General features: G+C 45.7%; 1 protein-coding gene across 1 annotated transcript; it reads left to right on the plus strand.

Annotated features, from left to right (window-relative positions):
- Positions 1-15,322: 15,322 nt before the first annotated feature.
- On the plus strand, positions 15,323-18,400 carry LOC130117973 (thioredoxin-interacting protein-like). Its single transcript, XM_056286259.1, has 6 exons — positions 15,323-15,739; positions 16,046-16,121; positions 16,214-16,361; positions 16,488-16,847; positions 17,069-17,374; positions 17,677-18,400. The coding sequence occupies exons 1-6, from the start codon at positions 15,484-15,486 to the stop codon at positions 17,701-17,703; spliced, it is 1,173 nt and encodes a 390-aa protein (XP_056142234.1). The 5' UTR covers positions 15,323-15,483; the 3' UTR covers positions 17,704-18,400.
- Positions 18,401-21,546: the final 3,146 nt, after the last annotated feature.

Raw genomic sequence — 21,546 nt, forward strand, 5'->3', positions numbered from 1 at the left:
GTTGACATTTGGGGAAAAACCTATGTGAATGCTCAAAATTCCTCTTGAAACACAACTTAGACCCCACTAATATGAAGAAATGATTCATGATGAAATAATAAAAGGGAAATATGTATTCATAACACACGTGTGTAGATTGGTTACAGATTAACTAAGTAAGCGTTAACATAAGGAAAAGGAAACCAATAACTAAATAAAAAGAGAGGATTTGGGGGAACTACTCTATCAAGTGAGGTCACTGCAGACACTTGCTAAAATCCACATCATCATCACAATCGTATGGTGGAACCCAGGGATCAGGAGAGTATCTGACTTGTACAGCGTCAAGTACGGTCTTCATACAATATTTACAGATCACAATAATCATACAAGTAATGACAAAAACAGGATAACCCACAATCAGAGTACTCGTGAATGATGCACCCCCAGATGCCAAGGGGCCAAACACACCCGTGAACACTATGTAAATCCTTCACCCCTTCTTCAGTATCACGTTTCAATCCCGATATTTCAGCATCGCTGCTAGTAATTTCTGCATAGCGGTCAGTGGAGATCACCTTACACACACCCTGTGAGGCTAACAGAAGGTCCAACGCCATCCTATTTTCTGTTGCTGTGTGTCCAACATCATCTAAGCGTCTCGCCGTGGCTATAACAGCGGCTGTACAGATGCCCATGTGACATTCGAACACAGCAGAGAGTGACTTGATCTCCTCCTGAGCTTCATATATACCACACGAGGGGTATCAATATGCCAAATGTGTGCTGAGCCGTTGATAAGGCAAATTTAGCTTTGCGATGGAGGGATGATAACTCTGATGCTGACGCCTGTCTGATTAAGGGTACTAAAACTGCAAAGTAGCACCGACCGTGGGTTTCTCTCGGGAGACAGCTTTAAGCCTGCTCACCACAAATTAAATGGACCTTTTCAGCCAGTAGGGTTGCTTACTGAACGTTAGCTTTACTGTCCTATTACTACGGGTAGTGTCTGCTGTGATTTCATAACCGGGGTCTTGCACACACAGAGAAACATCAGGCAGGGCAGGCACACGCACAACAGGCCAAGTAAATGAACAGTTGTGAGTCAAAGACTTAGTAGAGAACATACGCCTAGAGCAAATATACACTGTAAAACCTAAAAATACCAGCTGTATTTGCTATTTCCATGAGGCGGACTACACCCCAGCTACCATACGATAGGTGTATTCTGGTTCAGTTATAGGCTCACACATATATCATTATTGCAGTTAGCAGGCACGGCCAGAAACTCTACACAATATCGAAGCATTGCGTTTACTGCCGTTTCAAATGTAGATACCTTCCACAATACTGCGTGGTCCAACTCATGCAGCCTGCAAACTTTATTGAACTCAGACAAGGCAAATAAGATGATATCTACCTCAGTATCGGGTATATATCTCGAGGGGTGGCACCTCTTCGCAGTGGCTGGCGTGTGTCCAGCCGACTCTCCCCTCCACCTTCACCGCTGTAGGTGTGGTCAAGAGCACCTGGTATAGGCCCCTGCCCATGGGGCCTCCTCCAGTGTTTCCTCTTTAGGTCCCGTATCAGCACCCAATCTCCTGGCTTCAGGTCGTGCAGCTGACCCTCTGTTGGCTGTGGAAGTGCTGCCCTCACCTGCATGTGAGTAGAACTCAGCATTTAGTTTAGCTGCACTCAACAGTTAAGCATTACACCCTCCATGAGGTCTGAGCTGAGGACCCGCTTTTGCAGGAGAAGGGCTATTCCAGTATTCATGGGTCTGTCTGTGAGGATTTCAAAAGGCGACAGACCTGTTGCAGCCCCCCCCCCCTCGCTCTCATAGCCATCAGCACTAACGGTAGTGCTCCACCACACTGTGGGTGACGGGCACAATGTTACCTCAGATTAATACCCCAAAATTTTGAAAGCTGTTTAACAGCACTATTTACAAAATGAATTCCGTTATCACTGCTGATTTTCCGTGGTATTCCCATCTGGGAATAATCTCTCTTACTAGCATCTTTGCTACTGTGGAGGCATCTGCCTTTCCTGTAGGGAAAACTTCAACCCACTTAGGAAACACAAGCCGATATTTCTTTCCCTAACGTGGGGTTAGTTCAGTGAAATCCATCTGCAGGTGATCAAACAGGTGGTCGGGGGGGGGGGGGGGCAGGTGGTCTGGGGGGGGGGGGGCAGGTGGTCTGGGGGGGGGGGCTCGAGGCTTGTGTGGTTTGCTTTCTTGAGGCGTTATTTTTCAAACAAATTAAACATTTTGAGCAAAAAATTCTGGGAATAATTCGTGAAGCCTCTCGTAAACCAGCGTTTGTTTATTGCATCCACCCCCCCCCCCCCTTTGACACAGGGTCCTTCCCATGTGGCAGTTTTACATAAAAAGGAAACACACAGGCAGGCAGGCAAGGACGTCCGTCCTCAGACTGCCATACGTTATTTAAATATGTGCACTTAGCTTTTTGTTTTTCCTCTCTGTCTCTACATTATCAACACAGACGTCATGAGACCTCCTTCTCCACCCATGGCCTGTGTGAATGGCCTGTCTGGGTCAGGCAGACCTGAATTAGGCGTGGTAGTCGTGAGAGCTACGTCAGCAGCCTCTGTCTACATCACATTGCCAGTTGGTTTTCGTCTGTGACCATGCGTAATAGTTAATGGTGGAGCCTTCAGGGATGACCGGTCACAGATCCACTGTCTACAGCGGCCCGTCATCCCCAAAAACGACACCAACTGCCTCTTAGTGAAAGGGGTTCGAAGTCTGAGCCTGGCTTCCGCTCGTTTTGAGCTCAGCGTTTTACTTTTTCTTTCCTTTTAAAAGATCTCCTGCCTTTTTGCTAGACAAAGTCTCCCACCTGTGGTCCTGTGAACACCGGGTGACCCACGGCCCTCAATCCTCCCACTGGGTGTGAAGTGTTTTGACCAAACACAGGTGGCGTTGAGTTACAGTCCCAGTGGAGCCGGGCTACGGCGGGGGTCGGCACAACCGTTTAAAGTGCACTTCAGATCTCTGGCGAACAGATTTACAGGGCAACATCCGGAGAAGAGGGAAGGGGCTTTCATCCTGTCCCCGTCTTCTGTGACGACCCGCAACGGCGTGGCAGATAATTCTCTTTAATTCTCTCACTGCAACACCTGATGCTCCTACATTGTCAGTGTGTGCGTGTGTGTGTGTGTGTGTGTGTGTGTGTGTGTGTGTGTGTGTGTGTGTTGTCGGGGGTGCATTTCACCAGACTCCGAAATCTCCCCCGTCCCCGTCCCCAGTCACGCTTCACTTTTGGTGTTCACACCACATGTGTATCCAATAGGTTCCCGTCTCTTTCTTGGTTTGGTAGTCTTTTTTTGACCCCCCCCCCCCTCTCTCAATTGTACTTGGCCAATTACCCCACTCTTCTGAGCCGTCCCGGTCGCTGCTCCACCCCCTCTGCTGAGCCGGGGAGCGTTTCAAACTACTATATGACCTCCTCGGATACATGTGGAGTCGCCGGCCGCTTCTTTTCACCTGACGGTGAGGAGTTTCGCCAGCGGGACGTAGCGCGTGGGAGGATCACGCTACTCCCCCCAGTTCCCCCTCCCCTCTGAACAGGCGCCCCAACTGACCAGAGGAGGCGCTAGTGCGGCGACCAGGACACACACCCACATCCGGCTTCCCACCCGCAGACACGGCCAGTTGTGTCTGTAGGGACGCCCGACCAAGCCGGAGGTAAGACGGGGATTTGAACCGGCGACCCCCGTGTCGGTAGGCAACGGAATAGACCGCCACGCCACCCAGATGCCTTTCAGTACAGCCTTTTGCCCAACGATCGGGGGCCCCACAGTTCCAACATCCCCCGTCTCGAGGGCCTGCATTGCGGGGGTCCTCTACTCGGACCTCCGCCCTCTGCTTCTCCCTCTGCCTCCGTTGGGGCTCTGCCGAGTCTGTAACTGTGCCAGCTGCGCCATTTGCAGCTTGTTCGTCCACCGAGCTTTGGCTTGTTGTGCGTTTGTCTCCGAGTTTCATATCCTTTTCAACATGGAGCCAAACAGCAGCCAAACGTCCTCTGTCCCAGCCCACAGGGTTTGCATACCTGGCGGCTGCTGTCTTCCTCCATGCCTCCCAGGAAACAGGTCTTGAGCCGCTGCTCACACAGGGAGACATTTTATCCGTCCAGTGGTGTTCGATGACCGTTTTCTCTGAAAACTTTAGTCAGTCTGACTAAAAGGTCAGCCTTTGTTGTCCCCCATCCCATGGTGGCCGGGAATTCGTCTCTCGTTTCCCCGTTTCTCATTCATGCTTTTCCATCTTATCCTGCAGATTTTGTTTTTTTGGGGGTTTTTTTTGCAACTGTTTTACAGTAAAACTACCAGTTTCAGGAGATCCAAATTTCTTTTCCCCACATTGAAAGCGGTTTACAGGCATCGTCACCACGTCTTTCACACTTAATTTTCCTCTGCCTCTGTCAGACAAGATTTGTCAGTTAAGTTTGCTTTTTTCCTCCCCCCCATTCGTTTAACCTGCAGCTACCCTTACCCGGAAATGTCCTGTCATGACCATCCAATTGACATTATCATTTCCTTTGCCGATGGGTCACCACCCCTAAGTGAATGTCTTTACCTTCAGACGTCTTCATGTGGTCTTCACACTACATCCTCAGTTAAATGAAAAGACGTATCACACAATTCCTTTCCCCACAATCTCACAACCGTCTCCTCCCAACCCCGGGAGTCGGCTACGAGCTGTCCTCAGGGGAGGTAGACTTCCTGGGTCTTAGGCGATTTTCCAATCCCTTCACCAGACTGGCCGGCCAGATTCAATCAGTGCAGAGTGGGTCAAAGAAGAATATGAGTTAGGCTCCCCGGGCGAGCCCCCAAACTGTCGTGGCAATTATTTAATTCCACTCTGACATTACACGAGGGGCGAGACTAAAATCTCTTACAGTGTTGTCACACTTAATATATCTTCATGAGCACTGGGAGTGAGGAAGGAGGACAGGATTAGGAACGATTACATAAGAGGGACCACTCAGGTTGGACGGTTTGGAGACAAAGCAAGAGAGGCAAGATTGAGATGGCTTGGACATGTGTGGAGGAGAGATGCTGGGTATATTGGGAGAAGGATGCTGAATATGGAGCTGCCAGGCAAGAGGAAGGCCAAAGAGGAGGTTTATGGACGTGGTAAGGGAGGACATGCATGTGGCTGGCGTGACAGAGGAAGATGCAGAGGACAGGAAGAGATGGAAACGGATGATCCGCTGTGGCGCCCCCTAACGGGAGCAGCCGAAAGTAGTAGTAGTAGTAATATATGTTCATGAACATGACGCAAAAGCCTAGATGCTTGAACGCACGCCGATCAGCACAGTACTGTCTCTCTGATAGGGCAGTTGTCTGTTCGTCTCCTCCTTTTCTCATGCCTTCCAACTCTCATCCCACCAAGGCCACTTCTCCAGTTAGTGTGTACAGACTCGCTACACTCAGTGAGACTCCCACACATTCCTCTGCTATCACCCAACACAGAAGACACCTTATAAGACTACTGTTGTTCTGCTACACGTGGACTTTAAGCATCTATATAAGCAGTGTAAAATAAAGTTAAACATGGTATAGGTCACACATGGTCAAAGATTAAAAGTAAGCAAACAGCAAATATGAATTGCTCTCACCGTGTTAATACTCCTGTCTGTGCCCCTGAGCAAGGCAATGGAAAGAAGAGCTGGAGTTGGTCCCTGGGTGCTGCAGCTGCCCACTGCTCCTGTACAATAGGATGGGTTCAATGCAGAGAACACATTTCATTGTATGTAGTATGTACAAATGACAAAGTCTATTCTGTTCTGTTACTGGTCCACTTCACTGGACTGTTGTACTGGTCTGTTTACTGGTACTGGTCTCTTTTACCGGTCTGTTTACTGGTCTGTTTTTGCTAGTCTGTTTTACTAGACTGCTTTTACTGGCCTGTTATACTGGTCTGTTATACTGGTCTTAAAAGCTTTACACCCACCTCACCCACACGAACCTCTCTTTAGGTTTGACGAGAAGATGAACAGGTGACCCTGGAGTGGAGGAGAAGAAAGGAGGAGAGAGAGGAGAGGAAAGAAGACGACTCCGTGAATGACGGTTTGCTCCACTGAATGATGGGAGGACAGACTGAGGAGCAGCCCGCTCCTATTTATCGATTCATGTGTGAAAATGAAAGGAAAGAAATTTAAAATAGAATCTTTTGACATTTTCCCATCTCTCTCAACTTCCCCCTGTCCATCCATCTGTCAGGTGGAACCCAAACTTTCATTTAGAAACTCAAAGGTCAGAGGTCAGGCCAAAGTTGTTATCATCATCATCATCATCAACTACAACAATAATAATAATATCTATTCAGATGAAACTTTCTTCTGCTGCCAGGTGGCTGATAGGAATCAAACCCAACATCAGGAACATTGTCAATGATTTTCAGCAGTACACCGTTTCATACATGTTGTATTGTTACATACGTGTGTTGTTACAAACGTCATATGGAACATATATATGTAAATACACAGTCAACAAGTTCTCCAAACCATGACTATCAAACTTGGGCATGAGAAATGAGCCAAGTAAATGTAATAATACAAAGACATATGTATATGTAGTTGTGCTTATAAATAAAAGTGATGTAAATAGAAGAGGTATTAAATAGTTAAAAACACACAAATTGATTTAAGTTAAAATTAGAGTACCTCGACATTTAAAGGCTTCAGAATGTGAGTCGCTGTTTAAGGAGCAAAACAAAAAAACCTTCTCCAGATTCGCTGCCAGTGTGAAAGTCATATGTCACCAATTCATCTACTACTGGTAGTACTAGTAGTGGCAGTAGTAGTAGTGGTACTACTATTAGTAGTACTACCACTACTAGTACTACTAGAATGTAGATGAGTACTCATCTACGTTCTTACAAAACGATTGAAAAGGTTCCTTAGCTAGTGAAAACTTTGAATATTTTACAGAGTTAATGATGCACAATGACTCCCTGTATAAATAAACGAATGTTTTGGCCGGAAGTGACAGAATGACGTCTTCATGCCTTCAGGAAGTCTAAGCCAATACCGTCAATCAGGACGTTAATGTCTTGGACGGCCGCAGAGAAATCAGAAGATTATTTTTCAACACACCAAATGATTTTGGGCTTCTTTTTTTTAAAAAAACATTTTCAGTGCCTTAAGTTTGAAATTCATTTTTCTGCTTTAGACAGACCTAAACATACTACACCCCCTCTTGGAGCAGACGTGTTGTTTCTGCTGGAGGAGGACGTCCCAACTCATCCATCAAATCAGCTGTTTCCTCACGGGGGGGGGGGGGGGGCTCACGTATCAACCGTTACTATGGGCAATTGTGTGCCTACACACCCATGGAATTTTTAACCCTCAAGTTTGTCTGACAGTTAAAGGCAAAGCATGATGGGTATTTGCAACGAGCAATCGCCCCAGGCCTGCAAAGACATCGGCCAATCGGCGTCTAAGTTCAGGGGTTACCCCGGCGCGAGATTGACCTCCGAGACAAACTTCAGGGCTCACAAATCCCGTGGGTGTCTACGCACAAAGTTGCCGACGGTAACGGCTGATACACACGAGGCCCCTGATTCGTCATCAGCAGCGGCGCGAAACCAAATCACGCCGTCGTCCGTTTGCGCTGCTCCGCGTCCGGGCATCAGGGAGACCCTCGGTGGGTCACATTTGCTCTTTTACGATACATTAATGTACCAAAGTAGGAAGTAGATCGCTTAGACCGGGATGTGACACAGGAAGTAAACTATGTGTAACAGGAAGTCCTGCTTGTACTTGTTGAATGTGATGTTAACTTATTTAAAGCCTTCTTTTAAACGAAGGGAGGATTGATGTGAGATTGAATGATTTCTGAAATAACGACATGGTGTTCATCCAGACCAGCACATACTGGGATTGGAAATGTCCGAAGCGTCGTGAAAATAAGTGAAGCCTCATTTGTTTGATCATTTACAGCGATGGTCAAGTTTAAATGTACGCGGCGTGCGGGTGGCGTAGCGGTCTATTCCGTTGCCTACCAACACGGGGATGTCGGGTTCGAATCCCCGTGTTGCCTCCGGCTTGGTCGGGCGCCCATACAGACACAATTGGCCGCGTCTGCGGGTGGGAAGCCGGACGCGATATTATGAACCCTACATAGGCCTCGCCAAAATCCCGTTTCTGGCTTTGTCACGTGTGCGCCACCGTAGCAACGCGAAAATATGTTGTTATGGGGTTAGCGCTCATCAAGGAAACGCTGTACACCCACAATTTAACCTGTCTAAGTTATCCACAATCAACATTAACGTTTTTAACTCAATCTTTGCTTGCTCCACGTTTGAGCATAGGATACTTCACCCCTTATCATGACTACAAACAAAACGAGCTCCTATATTGTAGTAATATGACTTTTACATTTATACACAGGTAACAACTTACTGATCAGCTTTCTTAAATGTGAGAAAGTCTATTTATTAGATATATGTTCATGTTCAGACAACTAACGTTACTTACCTCCGTTCTGTTGTTGACAGCCAGCAGTCCAAAATTACAAAAGCAGCCAGCTGTCCAAAATTGCGAAAAATACAAAATTACAAAATTGAAGGTAGCTAACGTTAGCTTTGCTTCGCACCGAGTTGATAGTTGATTGTTTCCTTAGCAACGCAGCGGAAATCCGGCGTCCGTTCGCGAGATTTGGGACAGGGTACGGGATTTTGGCGAGGGCTATGTAGGGTTCATAATATCGCAAGCCGGACGTGGGTATGTGTCCTGGTTGCTGCACTAGCGCCTCCCCTGGTCAGTCGGGGCGCCTGTTCAGGGGGGAGGGGGAACAGCGTGATCCTCCCTGGCGACACTCCTCACTGTCAGGTGAAAAAAAAAAGTTATGGCGACTCCACATGTATCTGAGGAGGCATGTGGTAGTCTGCAGCCCTCCTCGGATTGGCTGAGGGGGTGGAGCAGCGTTGTCCAAGTACAATTGGGGAGAAAAGGGGGGGAACCCCCCCCCAAAAGTTGAATCTATGCGATAAATGCTTCTAGTGACAATGTCACAAAGATTAGAATCAACCCAACACACACACACACTATGCTCTTCAGGGTAGTCAGGAAAGACACGCAAAACGAAATCAGGGACATAAATGAATCTGTTTAACCAGAAATAAAAGAAAAATAAAGCAACATAGTGGTAGTCGCGTGTTTTTCTTGCTGCTTTAAACAGGTTGGAAGATGGATTGTGCCCCGCCAGGTGGTAAAGCGTTGGGAGACCGGCAGACTCGCTCCGACATCACACGTGGTACGTGTCCTTGTGTCAGGAGGACATGACGTTTAAGAAAAGAAAAAAAACCCACTGACGTCATGTTATCAGTAACACGTCAGACAAGATGGCGTGATGCTGAATGTGAGAATCAAACCGCCCTCCCGACATGATCTTTGTTTCTGCAGGGTCGCGCTATCTTAGTCCTTCTAGTTGTGGTTACTTACTGGGAAAGGGGTCTGTACACACACACACACACACACACACACACACACACACACACACACACACACACACACACACACACACACAGCTAGGAGCAATGTAGTACGGCCGATGCACCTGACCTACATGTTTTTGGGCTGTGGGAGGAAACCGGACCAGCCGGAGGAAACCCACGCAGACACGGGGAGAACATGCAAACACCACACAGAGGACCACCCGGGACGACTGCCAAGGTTGGACTACCCCGGGGCTCGAACCCAGGACCTTCTTGCTGGGAGGCGATCGCGCTAAACACTGCGCCACCGTGAAGGATTAAAAGTTCAATTTCAGCTTTGTCATGTTTATCGGAATACAATGAAATTCTTGTGCTGTAGCTCTCTGCTTTAACACAAAGGACACAAGGACCCCCCCCCCAAAAAAACACAAAAAAACCCCACTACGTACCCATATAGACACAGTGAATTCATACATTATATAGTCAGCTGTGTGTGGAAAGAAAGTACTACTGAGACGGGTGGTGTGGGATTTGGTGCTCCGGTAGTGGTTTTTAGGTGGAAGGAGCGAGAACAGGACACGAGCAGGGTGGCCGGTGTCCTTAATGATGTTTTGGGATTTCCTTCTGCAGCGAGTGGTGTAAATATCATGAAGTTGTGGTGGTTCCATGCCAATGGGGTTTGCTGCTGTCTTTTAAGTCCGTTGGCAGTCTGCAGTCCTGAGCAGTCAGGCTGCCAAACCACACTGTGATACAGCCTGCCAAGACACCCTCATCAGTGGCACCACGACAAAAGCTCATGTACTCTTACCGACACTCGAGACGCCTCAGAAAATACAGTCTCTGCTGTTCTTTCTAGAACAGTGTTTCTCAACCGGGGGTCCGCGGACTCCTGGTGGTCCGTGGTGTAATTGCAAGGGGTCCGTGAAAATAAAATATCTTTAAAAAAAAGATCCTATGACATTTATAGAAATAGGATTATTTTACTCAAATGTGACTGAGACCTTTCTCTACCTAAACTATAAAGGGTAACAGGACTTTTTTCTCTAATTACATCTGTTTCACAAGTGTCATTTATTGTATTTTAATAAGAGATCTCGCTCCCGTTTGCATTGTTAAAAGTTATTGCATAAAAATTCTGTTGTTACATCTATCTGAAAGTTACTGAATACATATTCAGTTTTGTTACATATATCTGAAAGTTACTGAATACATATTCTGTTTTGTTACATATATCTGAAAGTTACTGAATACATATTCTGTTTTGTTACATATATCTGAAAGTTACTGCATAAGAATTCTGTTTTGTTAACTATATCTAAGTTACAACTGAAAGCTCTTATTTTTGCCCCAAAGAGTGAATAAATGCTATAATGCAATTTAAAATGCAGTTTCTACTGTTTCTATCAAGTTGCAACCCCCCTCCCCCAAGATCAGGTGGAGGGGTCCTCAGGGTAGATCAAAAATACGCAGGGGGTCCAGGACCCCAAAAAGGTTGAAGAACCACTGTTCTAGAGGATGCAATTGATGTTGAGAGACCACATCAGGGTGTCTGGTGTGTAAACACAGAAATCTAAAACTGTCCTCAGTTTGAAAAGATGACCGTTATGGTACAGCCGCGACAAGCCCCCAGCCGGAGCTTGCCACTGCAGAAGCACAGCGTGAAACGAAGAGAGAGAGAAACCAGACAGAGCCGATATGGAAACAGAGGCGAGTAAACTGGCAGCTATGCTTACGTCACTGCGGTTCGAGACCCCCGCGAGGACGTCTCCGTCTCAGTGGTCCGAATAACGCAATCCCAGCCCCCGAGAGCGGCCAGTCCTGTTCGTGTGGATGGTGTTCAAGTTTAGGTGGAGAGAGAGGGGTGTAGAAAAAACGCAGCTGCTTCCGCTGAGCGTGCGCCACAGTTGCCCAACGTCTTTTTCGCCTTGTGCCCGCCGGCGGTGACCAATTATCAATCAGCCCTTCCCGCCAAACGAATGGGCAGGACGTGACGTCACACTCAGGAACCCTGCTGCACTGGGATTTGTAGTTTCTTCCTTCTTCTTTTTTTTAATGTCACAGGCGTCACCCAGCGTACAACACATAATAAGCATAGCTGTGGCATCTCATGTTTACAATCAGCTCTGCACAAAAGATGGAACGGAAGGGGAATGAAGACCCCAAAACATGTCCGTAACATGACCCGTTGATGAAAATAGGAAAGGGATTCCCTCTATGATCTTTCTAAAGTCAGCAATGATTTCTTTTGTCTTATTGACATTTAGAGAGAGGTTGTTATCATGGCATCGTGTGCTTAAATCTTACACTTTCCTCCTATAGGCTCTCTCATCACTGTCACTTATTAGTCCAATCACTGTGGCATCATCTGCAAATTTAATGATGCTGTTGTCATATATGGCAACACAGTCATGTGTAAACAGACTACAATAGGGGACTGAGACAGAAGCCCTGAGGTGTGCCGGTCCTAAGAACTAATGTGGATGACTATGTTTTACCTATTCTCAACAGTCTGGGGCCTGCCTGTCAGGAAATCAAATAGACTTCTGAATTTTAACACCAGTTTTTTGGTACAGTTATATTAAAAGCAGAACTGTAATCAATAAACGACATTCTGACATACATAGGTACGTTTCTTTTTAAGGTGTACTAAAGCAGTACGCAAAGCAAGTGAGATAGCATCATATACAGATCTGTTGGAACAGCAGGCACACTGTATTGGGACAAGGGTAACAGGAATGTTACATTTATATGTGATATAACCAGTTTTTCCAGGTCAAAACAACACCCTGGTAATCATTACTGCAAGAGACGGGTGTTTTCTTGGGTACAGGCACAACGGTGGTTTTCTTAAAACAAAGTGGAACTACACACAATGACAGGGACAGGTTAAAAATGTCAGTAAAAACCCAAAATAGCTCAGTGTAACATGCCTTGAGGACATGAGAAGGGATGTCGTCTGGGCCAGCAGCTTTACGAGCCCTTTAAAAGTTTTATTCACATCAGTCTCTGTCACCTGTAGATCATCGGGTGGGCGCTGTGCTGCTGTCACTGGGTCCAAGTTGTGAGCTTCAAAACGGGCATAAAAGTTGTTCGGCTCATCCAGGAGAGAGGCAGAGGTGTTGAGAGGCACACTGGGTGTAGATTCATAGTCTGTAATCACCTGCAGTCACCTTCCAAATGGGCCGCGAGTCACATCCACTGTAGTCCTTTCCACGTTTGTCCCTATATTGTCTTTTACAGGCAACAGGTATGGGCGTAAGTCTATGAATACTGGGATGGCATCCAGCGCTTTACCTGTGCTGCTGTCCATAGGGTTAGTGGTTGTGTCAGGAAGGGCAACTGAAGAAGAAAGACTTAAGAACAGCCACACTTAATGTTGGGACAATGACAAGCAGAGGGAGAGAAATGGTAGACATGATGAACAGGAGAAGAATACAACCGATGTGTGTTCAGGACGCAAAGTGGAAATGAAGCAAGGCAAGAGAGACTATCAGATATACCGCCATGAGACAGACGGTAAAAGGAATGGTTTGAGAATAATCCTAGACGGAGAGCTACAACAGAAAGTCATAGAAGTAAAGAGGGAATCGGATAAGCTGATTTGGATGAGGTTGGATTTGTGTGGACATCTGGCAAATATACCAAGTTCATATGCACCACAGGTTGGTTGCGATGAGGAAGAAAAGGTGAATTTCCAGAGACAACTGGACAATGTAATGGCAGGCATACCGGGGGATGAAAGAGTTTTTATTGGAGCAGACTTGAATAGACACATGGGAGAAGGAAATGGTGGCAATGAAGATGTCATGGGAAAATTTGGCTTCGGAATGAGAAATGCAGGTGGTGGGGGGGGGTGTCAATATTTGATTTTTGCCATGAAAAAATACAATATAGGGACAAACTGGAAAATGACTACAGTGGCTGTGGTACTGTATCATTTTCCAGTTTGTGCCTATATTGTCTTTTAGCGGCTCTGATGGCTCTCCTCAAGTCATACATGGATTTTTTTGTAGCATTCTTTGTCACCCGATTTAAAAGCAGTGGTAAACCTCAGGTGAAGGCCGCTGTTAATCCAGGGCGTCTGGTTAGGGAAGGAGCAAGTAGACCATACTGGGATACAGCTATCCACACAGAATCTAACATAGCCAGTGACCGGTTCAGCACACACATCCAAACTCGAGGCTGGGTTCTTAAAGATTTAACTACCAGTTTGCTGTACCGGGGCAATGATACAGAGGAGAATCCAGCGCTTTTTAAAACTATTCTCTGTCCAAGATTTTCCTGTGTTGTATGGTTGTTGGTATGCAATTTGTATTTTCAGTTCTTCAAACACCACCTGAAGGCATCATTCAAGTACCTTACAGAGTCAAGATGTGAATATTTTGTGAAAATTGTTGATTTGGTAAATATGCGTCTTCACACAGTAAACTGTCAATAATATAAAAGGGATTAAAATAAGGGATGCAATTGTGAACTTATGCAGTTGAAGCACTTCATCCATTTTTATTACTATTATTTTTTATTATTATAATTATAATTATTATAATACAAATTTCCTTTAACGTCATGCTATAATACAACATAATAACCAGGCCCATTCCTTGGGCCTAGAGTTAGAATGAGGTCCTTGGGCCTAGGGTTAGAATGAGGTTATTATTATTATTATTATTATTATTATTATTATTATCTAGTGGTCATTAGCTGTTGCTGCTAATTCCCCACAGGTGCTAGTGTTTGGTGTTGTTATGTGTTGGAGTTTATTTTATTCTACCCATTTGTTTTATGCTTTCATAATCATTTTATTTTATGGCTTGGATTTTATCTATTTATTTATCTTGGATTGATGCATTATGTGCTTCATAAGTGAGTGGTTCTATGTGTTTTTGTTTAAGTGAGCTCATTAAGACAAATTCCAACCAATGTTGTTCATATGGCAATAAAGTATTGAATCTTTACTCTTGAATTTTTACAAAGTATTCGACTCATCTGGCAATAAATGTCAGAAAACGTGGTACTGCTGTGAGCTGCTCGAGTGTCATGAAACATCTTAATGTTTTTAATAAAATATTACGTTTGATTTCAGTGCCTATTTTTTTCCATCAGGGGTCCAATACATCCCCCAGTCACGCAAAACTTATCTTATTGTATGTCAACACCGGCTGTTTCCAACAGGGGGCAGTGTGTGCTGCTGAGTACCTCATCCTGGCAAATAAAGGTCAGACAGCTGCTCCCAAAATCTGAGTTTTTGTTTTGTTTTGCGTTTTTTTTCTTTCCTTTCTGCCACTGAAAATAAACCCACATAAAACACAAATCACTGCGTTCTACAGAGGACGGAGAGTGGGAAAGAAAGACTGAGACTGGGAATAGATTTACCTCAACCTGAAGTCGCCTATTCAAAGCCTCGCTTTTCCTGGCAGCAGTTTGTCTTTAAGTTACGATAACAACTTTACCAGGTTACAGTTTGCTGCCATGTTGCGCTCAGGAGACATTATTTTGGGCTGTGGGAGAAAAGCTGGGCAGGCTTACAGTAAACGAACCGTAAACATAAACATCTAAAGTTAAATGTGAACCGGTTTTTATGATGAAAACTGTGAAATAAATCGGAGTTAATATGAAGTTAATATTATCAGGACGTTGTTGTGAAGTTAATATTAGTGAGTTAACATTATTAGGAAGTTATTATTACTTCGCGATTATGGCAAGGCGTCTCGCGCAGCGCCGCCCAGCCATGAGGTGTCCACGCGCCCCGCTTGGACTCCGGTTGGCTGAGGCTAACACACACAGCAAATCTGGACCAATCACAGAGCGTCTGCCAGGAACATCCGGTCTGTTCACTTACCAGCCGCGTGCGCAGTAAGACGACACCGGGGCGCGCGGCCCGGCACGGTATAAAGTCACTCGGCGAAGAGAAGACGGGAGTGAACGGAGCGGCTGGACAGAAAGTAAAACGTGCGCACAACAGTCCGTCCTTACCGAGACGACAAAAGAGCGTTTTCACTCTTTCATTTTATCCCCGCTTCGCGTTTCCGGTCAGAATGGTTCTCACGGTCAAGAAGCTGAAGACTTTCGAAGTTCGGTTCCGGGACCCGAACCGCTGCTTTTACCACAGCGGGGATAAGGTGGCGGGGGAGATCCTGGTGGAGGTGTTGGAGCCGACCCGGGTGTCCGCGATCCGGGTCTTCGGAGCGGGTTGCGCCAAGGTAGAGTACGCCAAGGGGAAGCAGAGATGCCGGGAGGAAATGGAGTACCTGAAATACGAGGAGACGCTTCACCTGGACGGACAGCCCACAGGTCATAACAGTTAAAACTAGACCCTAAAGCAGGAGCATGCCCACTAGCTTCATTTCAGTCCCTGTAGCCTCAGCCGGAATTTCTTTAGTTGGATTAATTTTCAAAGCATCTTTACCTTATTTTAAGATGCACTGTAGGTAACTCTTACTGTGGAGATTGTTTATAGGGCTAAATACTTTGATGTGTATAAAACATGTTGAAAGGTGTTAATGGCATTTAAAGTGTAAACAGCTGTCAAAATGTTTGAATTTGTAAGAAGCTAATTAAATCCTCACACCTCAAACATCTTTTAACTGTGCCCCACAGATGGAGATGGCTGCATCTTGCTCAGACCAGGAACCAGATACGAGTTCATGTTTGGCTTTGAGCTGCCTTCTCCCGGGTGAGCATTTTCTCCATAAATCAACTGAAACAATTACCAGATGCAGGTTTGTGTATTCATACTGACAAACAAGGTCCTTAAATTGTACACAGACACTTGGTCTCCTCCTACAAGGGGAAGTTTGGCTGCGTGCGTTACTATGTGCGCGCTGTGATGGAGAGGCCTTCCCAGCATGCCTTGCACTGTGAGAGAGAGTTTGAGGTGGAGGAGCCACTGGATGTCAACACCCCTGACCTGCTGGTAGGATCCTCTAAACTACTCGATTTTGAAAAACCAGTTCACTTACCAGGAGCTCTATGGAAATGGCTGTTTCATCCTGCCAACTCATCATCTCCTCTTCTCTTCTCTGTCCTCTCTTTCCTCCAGGCACCAGCAGCAGGTAGTAAAGAGAAGAAGGTGACCATTATGTTCATTCCAGACGGTCAGGTGTCCATCAGTGCCAGGATTGACAGAAAGGGTTTCTGTGAGGGTGAGGAAATCTATGTCAACGCCAAGTTTGAGAACACCTGTTCTCGCATTGTGGTGCCTAAGGCTGCTATTGTGGCCAAACACACCTACCTGGCCAACGGGCGCACCAAGGTGCTACACGAAAAACTATCCTCAGTGCGCGGGAACCACATTATCCCAGACATGTGTGACATGTGGCAGGGGAAGAGCATCCGCGTGCCCAAACTGAAGCCATCGCTGAAGGGATGTGACATTATCAGAGTGGACTACACCCTCATGGTGAGCAGCATGCTGATGATGTTCTGACATCAGCATGATGTCAGAACCATAGACCTTGTTGTTCTGATCAGCAGCACCCAAAATGCAGAGGACCAAGACAGGGAATGCAAAGATCAATGTTTAACAAACCTTTAAGCTTTTAACTCCAACTTGATTCCTCAACTCCCACTTTTCCTCTCTCCCTCTCTTCCTTCCGCTCTCCTCTCCTTTGCTGCTTGCAGATTTCCATCCACATCCCGGGCAGTGACAAGTTGTTTATAGAGTTGCCTCTGGTTATTGGTACCATCCCGTTCAGTGGTTTTGGCAGTCGCACCAACAGCATGAGCAGCCAGGCGGAGTCACTTGGCAGCCCATCAGCCAGCTGGGTGTCACTCCCCTCAGCACCCCCTAGCTACAGTAACATTCATCGTGACCTGCGCGTGGACAGCCCCCTCACACCACTGCTGGACGATTGCGATGAGGATGAGGATGGACTTTTCATGTGGGCGCCAGAGCAACCATATCCCCCTCCCCCTGCCTACTCTGAGGTGAGCAGGAGGCTCAATGCTGAACCCATTCTCCAGTGTGCCTTACAATTCTACTCAATATGTCTTAATGAGCTCCACCCCTCCAACCCCTTTATTCATGCTTTTAGTTCCATTCATGTTACATCATTCAGTTCTGTTATTATTTCTATCATCCAAAGATGTCCAAAGTGCTATAGCAAGTACACAAAAATCTCTTATTAGAATAAAGATTATTTGCTCAGATATATTTGATATTTTTTCATGTATGTGGATAGAAGTTTTTGGTTAACCTTAGATGACCGGGGGTGTTTTGTTGCATCCAGGTTGACGCGACGTCTAAGTTTTCTTGAGGACAGCGGTCGCTGTGGAGCAGAGAGACGGAAGAGAGTGGACTGGACCCCGGTCCAATGGCTTCATCTCCTCTTTTAAAGGTTCTGAGGAGCAGAGAAACAGAGCCGTAGAGATGACAGACGTGTCAGTGGGACGTTTGTATGATGTTAAGCCTTCCTGTTTCCATCCAAGCAGATGTTCAAGGCTGAAAGCTTAGTCCTTTCAGAATCAGTCATTCCATGTTAGTTCTGTTCTAAAATGTCAAACATTTGACAGCCATCTTGTTGTTTGGAATTCAACGTACCTGTCAGTGCATTGGCAAAGTCCACAACTAGCAAGTTCTTCCTGACATTTCTACATATTGATCATCTTACTAAAGGAGTACGGTATTTCTGCTGTGTTTTATGTGTTCATGCACTTTCTATTGCGAAAACTGTTCTGTTGTTACACGAGTGAACATGTTTTTCCCTGATTAGTTTTCTTTTAGGTTTATCATGGTACTTTCGTAATAATACATGTTGACGCGATGCCTTTTTTTTTGAAGGAGAGGATATGAAAACTGATTACAGACAAGCTTTAAAGTTGTAATTGTGGAAGATATGGTACCGTATATTTTCAATAGCAATGCAAAGCTGTAAATAAGAAATGTTTTATATGATGCCCCAAGGGGGTTCAATATTTTTTTTCAGTAGAATAAATAAAGTTTAATATTGTCAATTTTGTTGGTTTTTTTTTTTTTAATTTATTTTAAAAGTACATTTACAGGTGATGTTTAAAGCTGAAATATGGAATTTTTCTCCAAATAATTATATTATCCATCTGGATCATGGAGTCAAGTTCCATAGCATTAACTGTCATCTTCACCATAGTTGGAGACTCTCCAGTCTCTGTATACCGCTGTTAAAATGTTCTGACTGGGTAGGACGAATACTGGTCCAGCGGCAAACATATTGCCTACGTGTAGGAAACGATTCAAGCTGGAAAAAAAAGATTGAAACGTGATGCTGATGTGGGCATGCTTCTGTTGGACAGACAATATTACTATACAACAGTAATGCGATATACACCAATCAGCCAAAACATTAAAACCACTGACAGCTAAGTGAATAACATTGATTATGGCACCTGTCGAGGGGTGTGATATATTAAGCAGCAAATCAACAATCAGTTCTTGAAGTTGATGTGTTGGAGGCAGGAAAAATGGGTGAACATAAGGATCTGAGCAACTTTGACAAAGGCCAAATTGTGATGGCTAGATGACTGGGTCAGAACATCTCTAAAATGGCAGGTTTTGTGGGGTGTTCCCGGTATGCAGTGATCAGTATTTACCAAAAATGGCCCAAGGAAGGACAACCGGTGAAGCAGAGACAGGGTCATGGGTGCCCAAGGCTCATTCATTCTCTTGGGGAACCGAAGGCTAGCCCGTCTGATCCAATGCCACAGAAAAGTTACTGTTGCTCAAATTGTTGAAAAAGTTAAATGCTGGCTATGATAGACAGGTGTCAGAACACAGGGCATCACGGCTTGCTGCGTAACTGGCTGCATAGCCGCAGACCAGTCAGAGTCCCCATGACAACCCCTGTCCATCGTTGAAAGCACCTACAATGGGCACATGAGCATCAGAACTGGATTGTGGAGAGTGGAAGAAGGTGGCCTGGTCTGATGAATCACGTTTTCCTTTACATCATGTGAACGGCCAGGTGTGTGTGTCCTTTACCTGGGGAAGAGACGGCACCAGGATTCACAATGGGAATAAGGCAAGCCGGTGGAGGCAGTGTGATGCTCTGGGCAATGTTCAACTTGGAAACATTCATGGGAAGCATGGTGGCCCAGTGGTTAGCACTGTTGCCTCACAGCAAGAAGGTCCTGGGTTCAAACCACAGGCCGTCCCATGTCCTTTCTGTGTGGAGTTTGCATGTTCTCCCCGTGTCTGCATGGGTTTCTTCTGAGCACTCCGGTTTCTTCCCACCATCAAAAAGACATGTATGTTAGGGTTGATACTCCTGCCTGTGCCCCTGACCAAGGCAATAGGAAGAAATAACTGGAGTAGGTCCCCGGATGTTGCACGGTAGCTACCCACTGCTCCTAGCTACAAAGCTAGGATGGGTTAAATGCAGAGAGTGAATTTCATTGTATGTATGCACAAATGACAAATAAAGTGTATTCTGTTCTATTCTATTCTATTCTATTCTATTCTATGTGGATGTTACTTTGACATGTACCACCTACCTAAACATCGTTGCAGACCAAGTACACCAGCAGGATAATGTGCCCTGCCACACTGCAAAAAATTCTTTGGGAATGGTTTCAGGAACATGACAGAGTTCAAGGTGTTGCCTTGGCCTCTAAATTCCCCAGACCTCAATCCAATTAAGCATCTCTGGAATGTGTTGGGAAAACAAGTCTGATCCATGGAGGCCCCACCTCGCAACTTACAGGACTTAAATGATCTGCTGCTAACATCTTGATGCCAGATACCAGAGGAAACCTTCAGAGGTCTTGTGGAGTCCATGCCCTGATGAGTCAGAGCTGTTTTGGCATTATGAGGGGGACCTACAAAATATTTGGCAGGTGGTTTTAATGTTTTGGCTGATCAGTGTAGTTTGATATTGTTAGCTTTGGTCCGAGGATCCATTTTTACAAAGGGTGGGAACTGTTTACTGCTGAGCTGATGGTACGAGCCACAACGGCTGCTACACCTTGTTTGTAGTCTCAAAAAATCTAGCAGTAGATCTATTTCTCACTGCCTTCTACATCCAGCTATATCAGAAAACTGCTCCACTGTAATATTGTCTGTCCAACAGAATAACCACATCGTCGTCAGCTGGATAAACCAATTTATTAATGGAGAGAAGTTGCAGATTTGACCTTTAAATCAGTTGAGGCAGAAATACACTACTACTACTACTACTACTACTACTACTTTCGGCTGCTCCTGTTAGGGGTCGCCACAGCGGATCATCCATTTCCATCTCTTCCTGTAATCTGCATCTTCCTCTGTCACGCCAGCCACCTGCGTGTCCTCTCTCACCACATCCACAAACCTCCTTGGTCTTCCTCTTTTCCTCTTCCCTGGCAGCTCCATAATCAGCATCCTTCTCCCAATATACCCAGCATCTCTCCTCCACATATGTCCAAACCATCTCAATCTTGCCTCTCTTGCTTTGTCTCCGTTCCTAACCCTGTTCTTCTTCGTCACTCCCAATGAAAATCTTAACATCTTCAACTCTGCCACCTCCAGCTTCATGTCCTGTCTTTTCCTCAGTGCCACTGTCTACAAACCATATAACATAGCTGGTCTCACAACCATCTTGTAAACCTCCTCATTAACTGTTGCTGGTACCCTTCCATTGCAAATCCCTCCTGACTCTCTTCTCCACCCACTCTACCCTGCCTGCACTCTCTTCTTCACCTCTCTTCCGCCCTCTCCGTTCCTTTGGACAGTTGACCCCAAGTATTTAAACTCATACGCCTTCGTCACCTCTACTCCTTGCATCCTCACCATTCCACTGTCCTCCCTCTCATTCACGCATATGTATTCTGTCTTGCTCCTACTGACTTTCATTCCTCATTTCTTCAGTGCATACCTCCACCTCTCCAGGCTCTCCTCAACCTGCACCCTACTCTCACTACAGATCACAATGTCATCCACAAGCATCATAGTCCATGGAGACTCCTGCCTGATCTCATCTGTCAACCTGTCCATCACCATTGCAAACAAGAAAGGGCTCAGGGCCGATCCTTGATGTAGTCCCATCTCCACCTTGAACCCATCTGTCATTCCAACCCTACACCTCACCATTGTTACATGTCCTTCATACATATCCTGCACCACTCCTACATACTTCTCTGCAACTCTTGAC

Source organism: Lampris incognitus, chromosome 9 (genome assembly GCF_029633865.1).
Source record: "Lampris incognitus isolate fLamInc1 chromosome 9, fLamInc1.hap2, whole genome shotgun sequence".
NCBI classification, from domain to species: Eukaryota; Metazoa; Chordata; class Actinopteri; order Lampriformes; family Lampridae; genus Lampris; species Lampris incognitus.

Bases quoted from the DNA above. Each gene is read 5' to 3' on its own strand.
- LOC130117973 (XM_056286259.1), top strand. From the start codon at position 15,484: ATGGTTCTCACGGTCAAGAAGCTGAAGACTTTCGAAGTTCGGTTCCGG. The intron at 15,740-16,045 runs GTCATAACAGTT...TGTGCCCCACAG, and splicing joins CCTGGACGGACAGCCCACAG to ATGGAGATGGCTGCATCTTG. The intron at 16,122-16,213 runs GTGAGCATTTTC...AATTGTACACAG, and splicing joins TTTGAGCTGCCTTCTCCCGG to ACACTTGGTCTCCTCCTACA.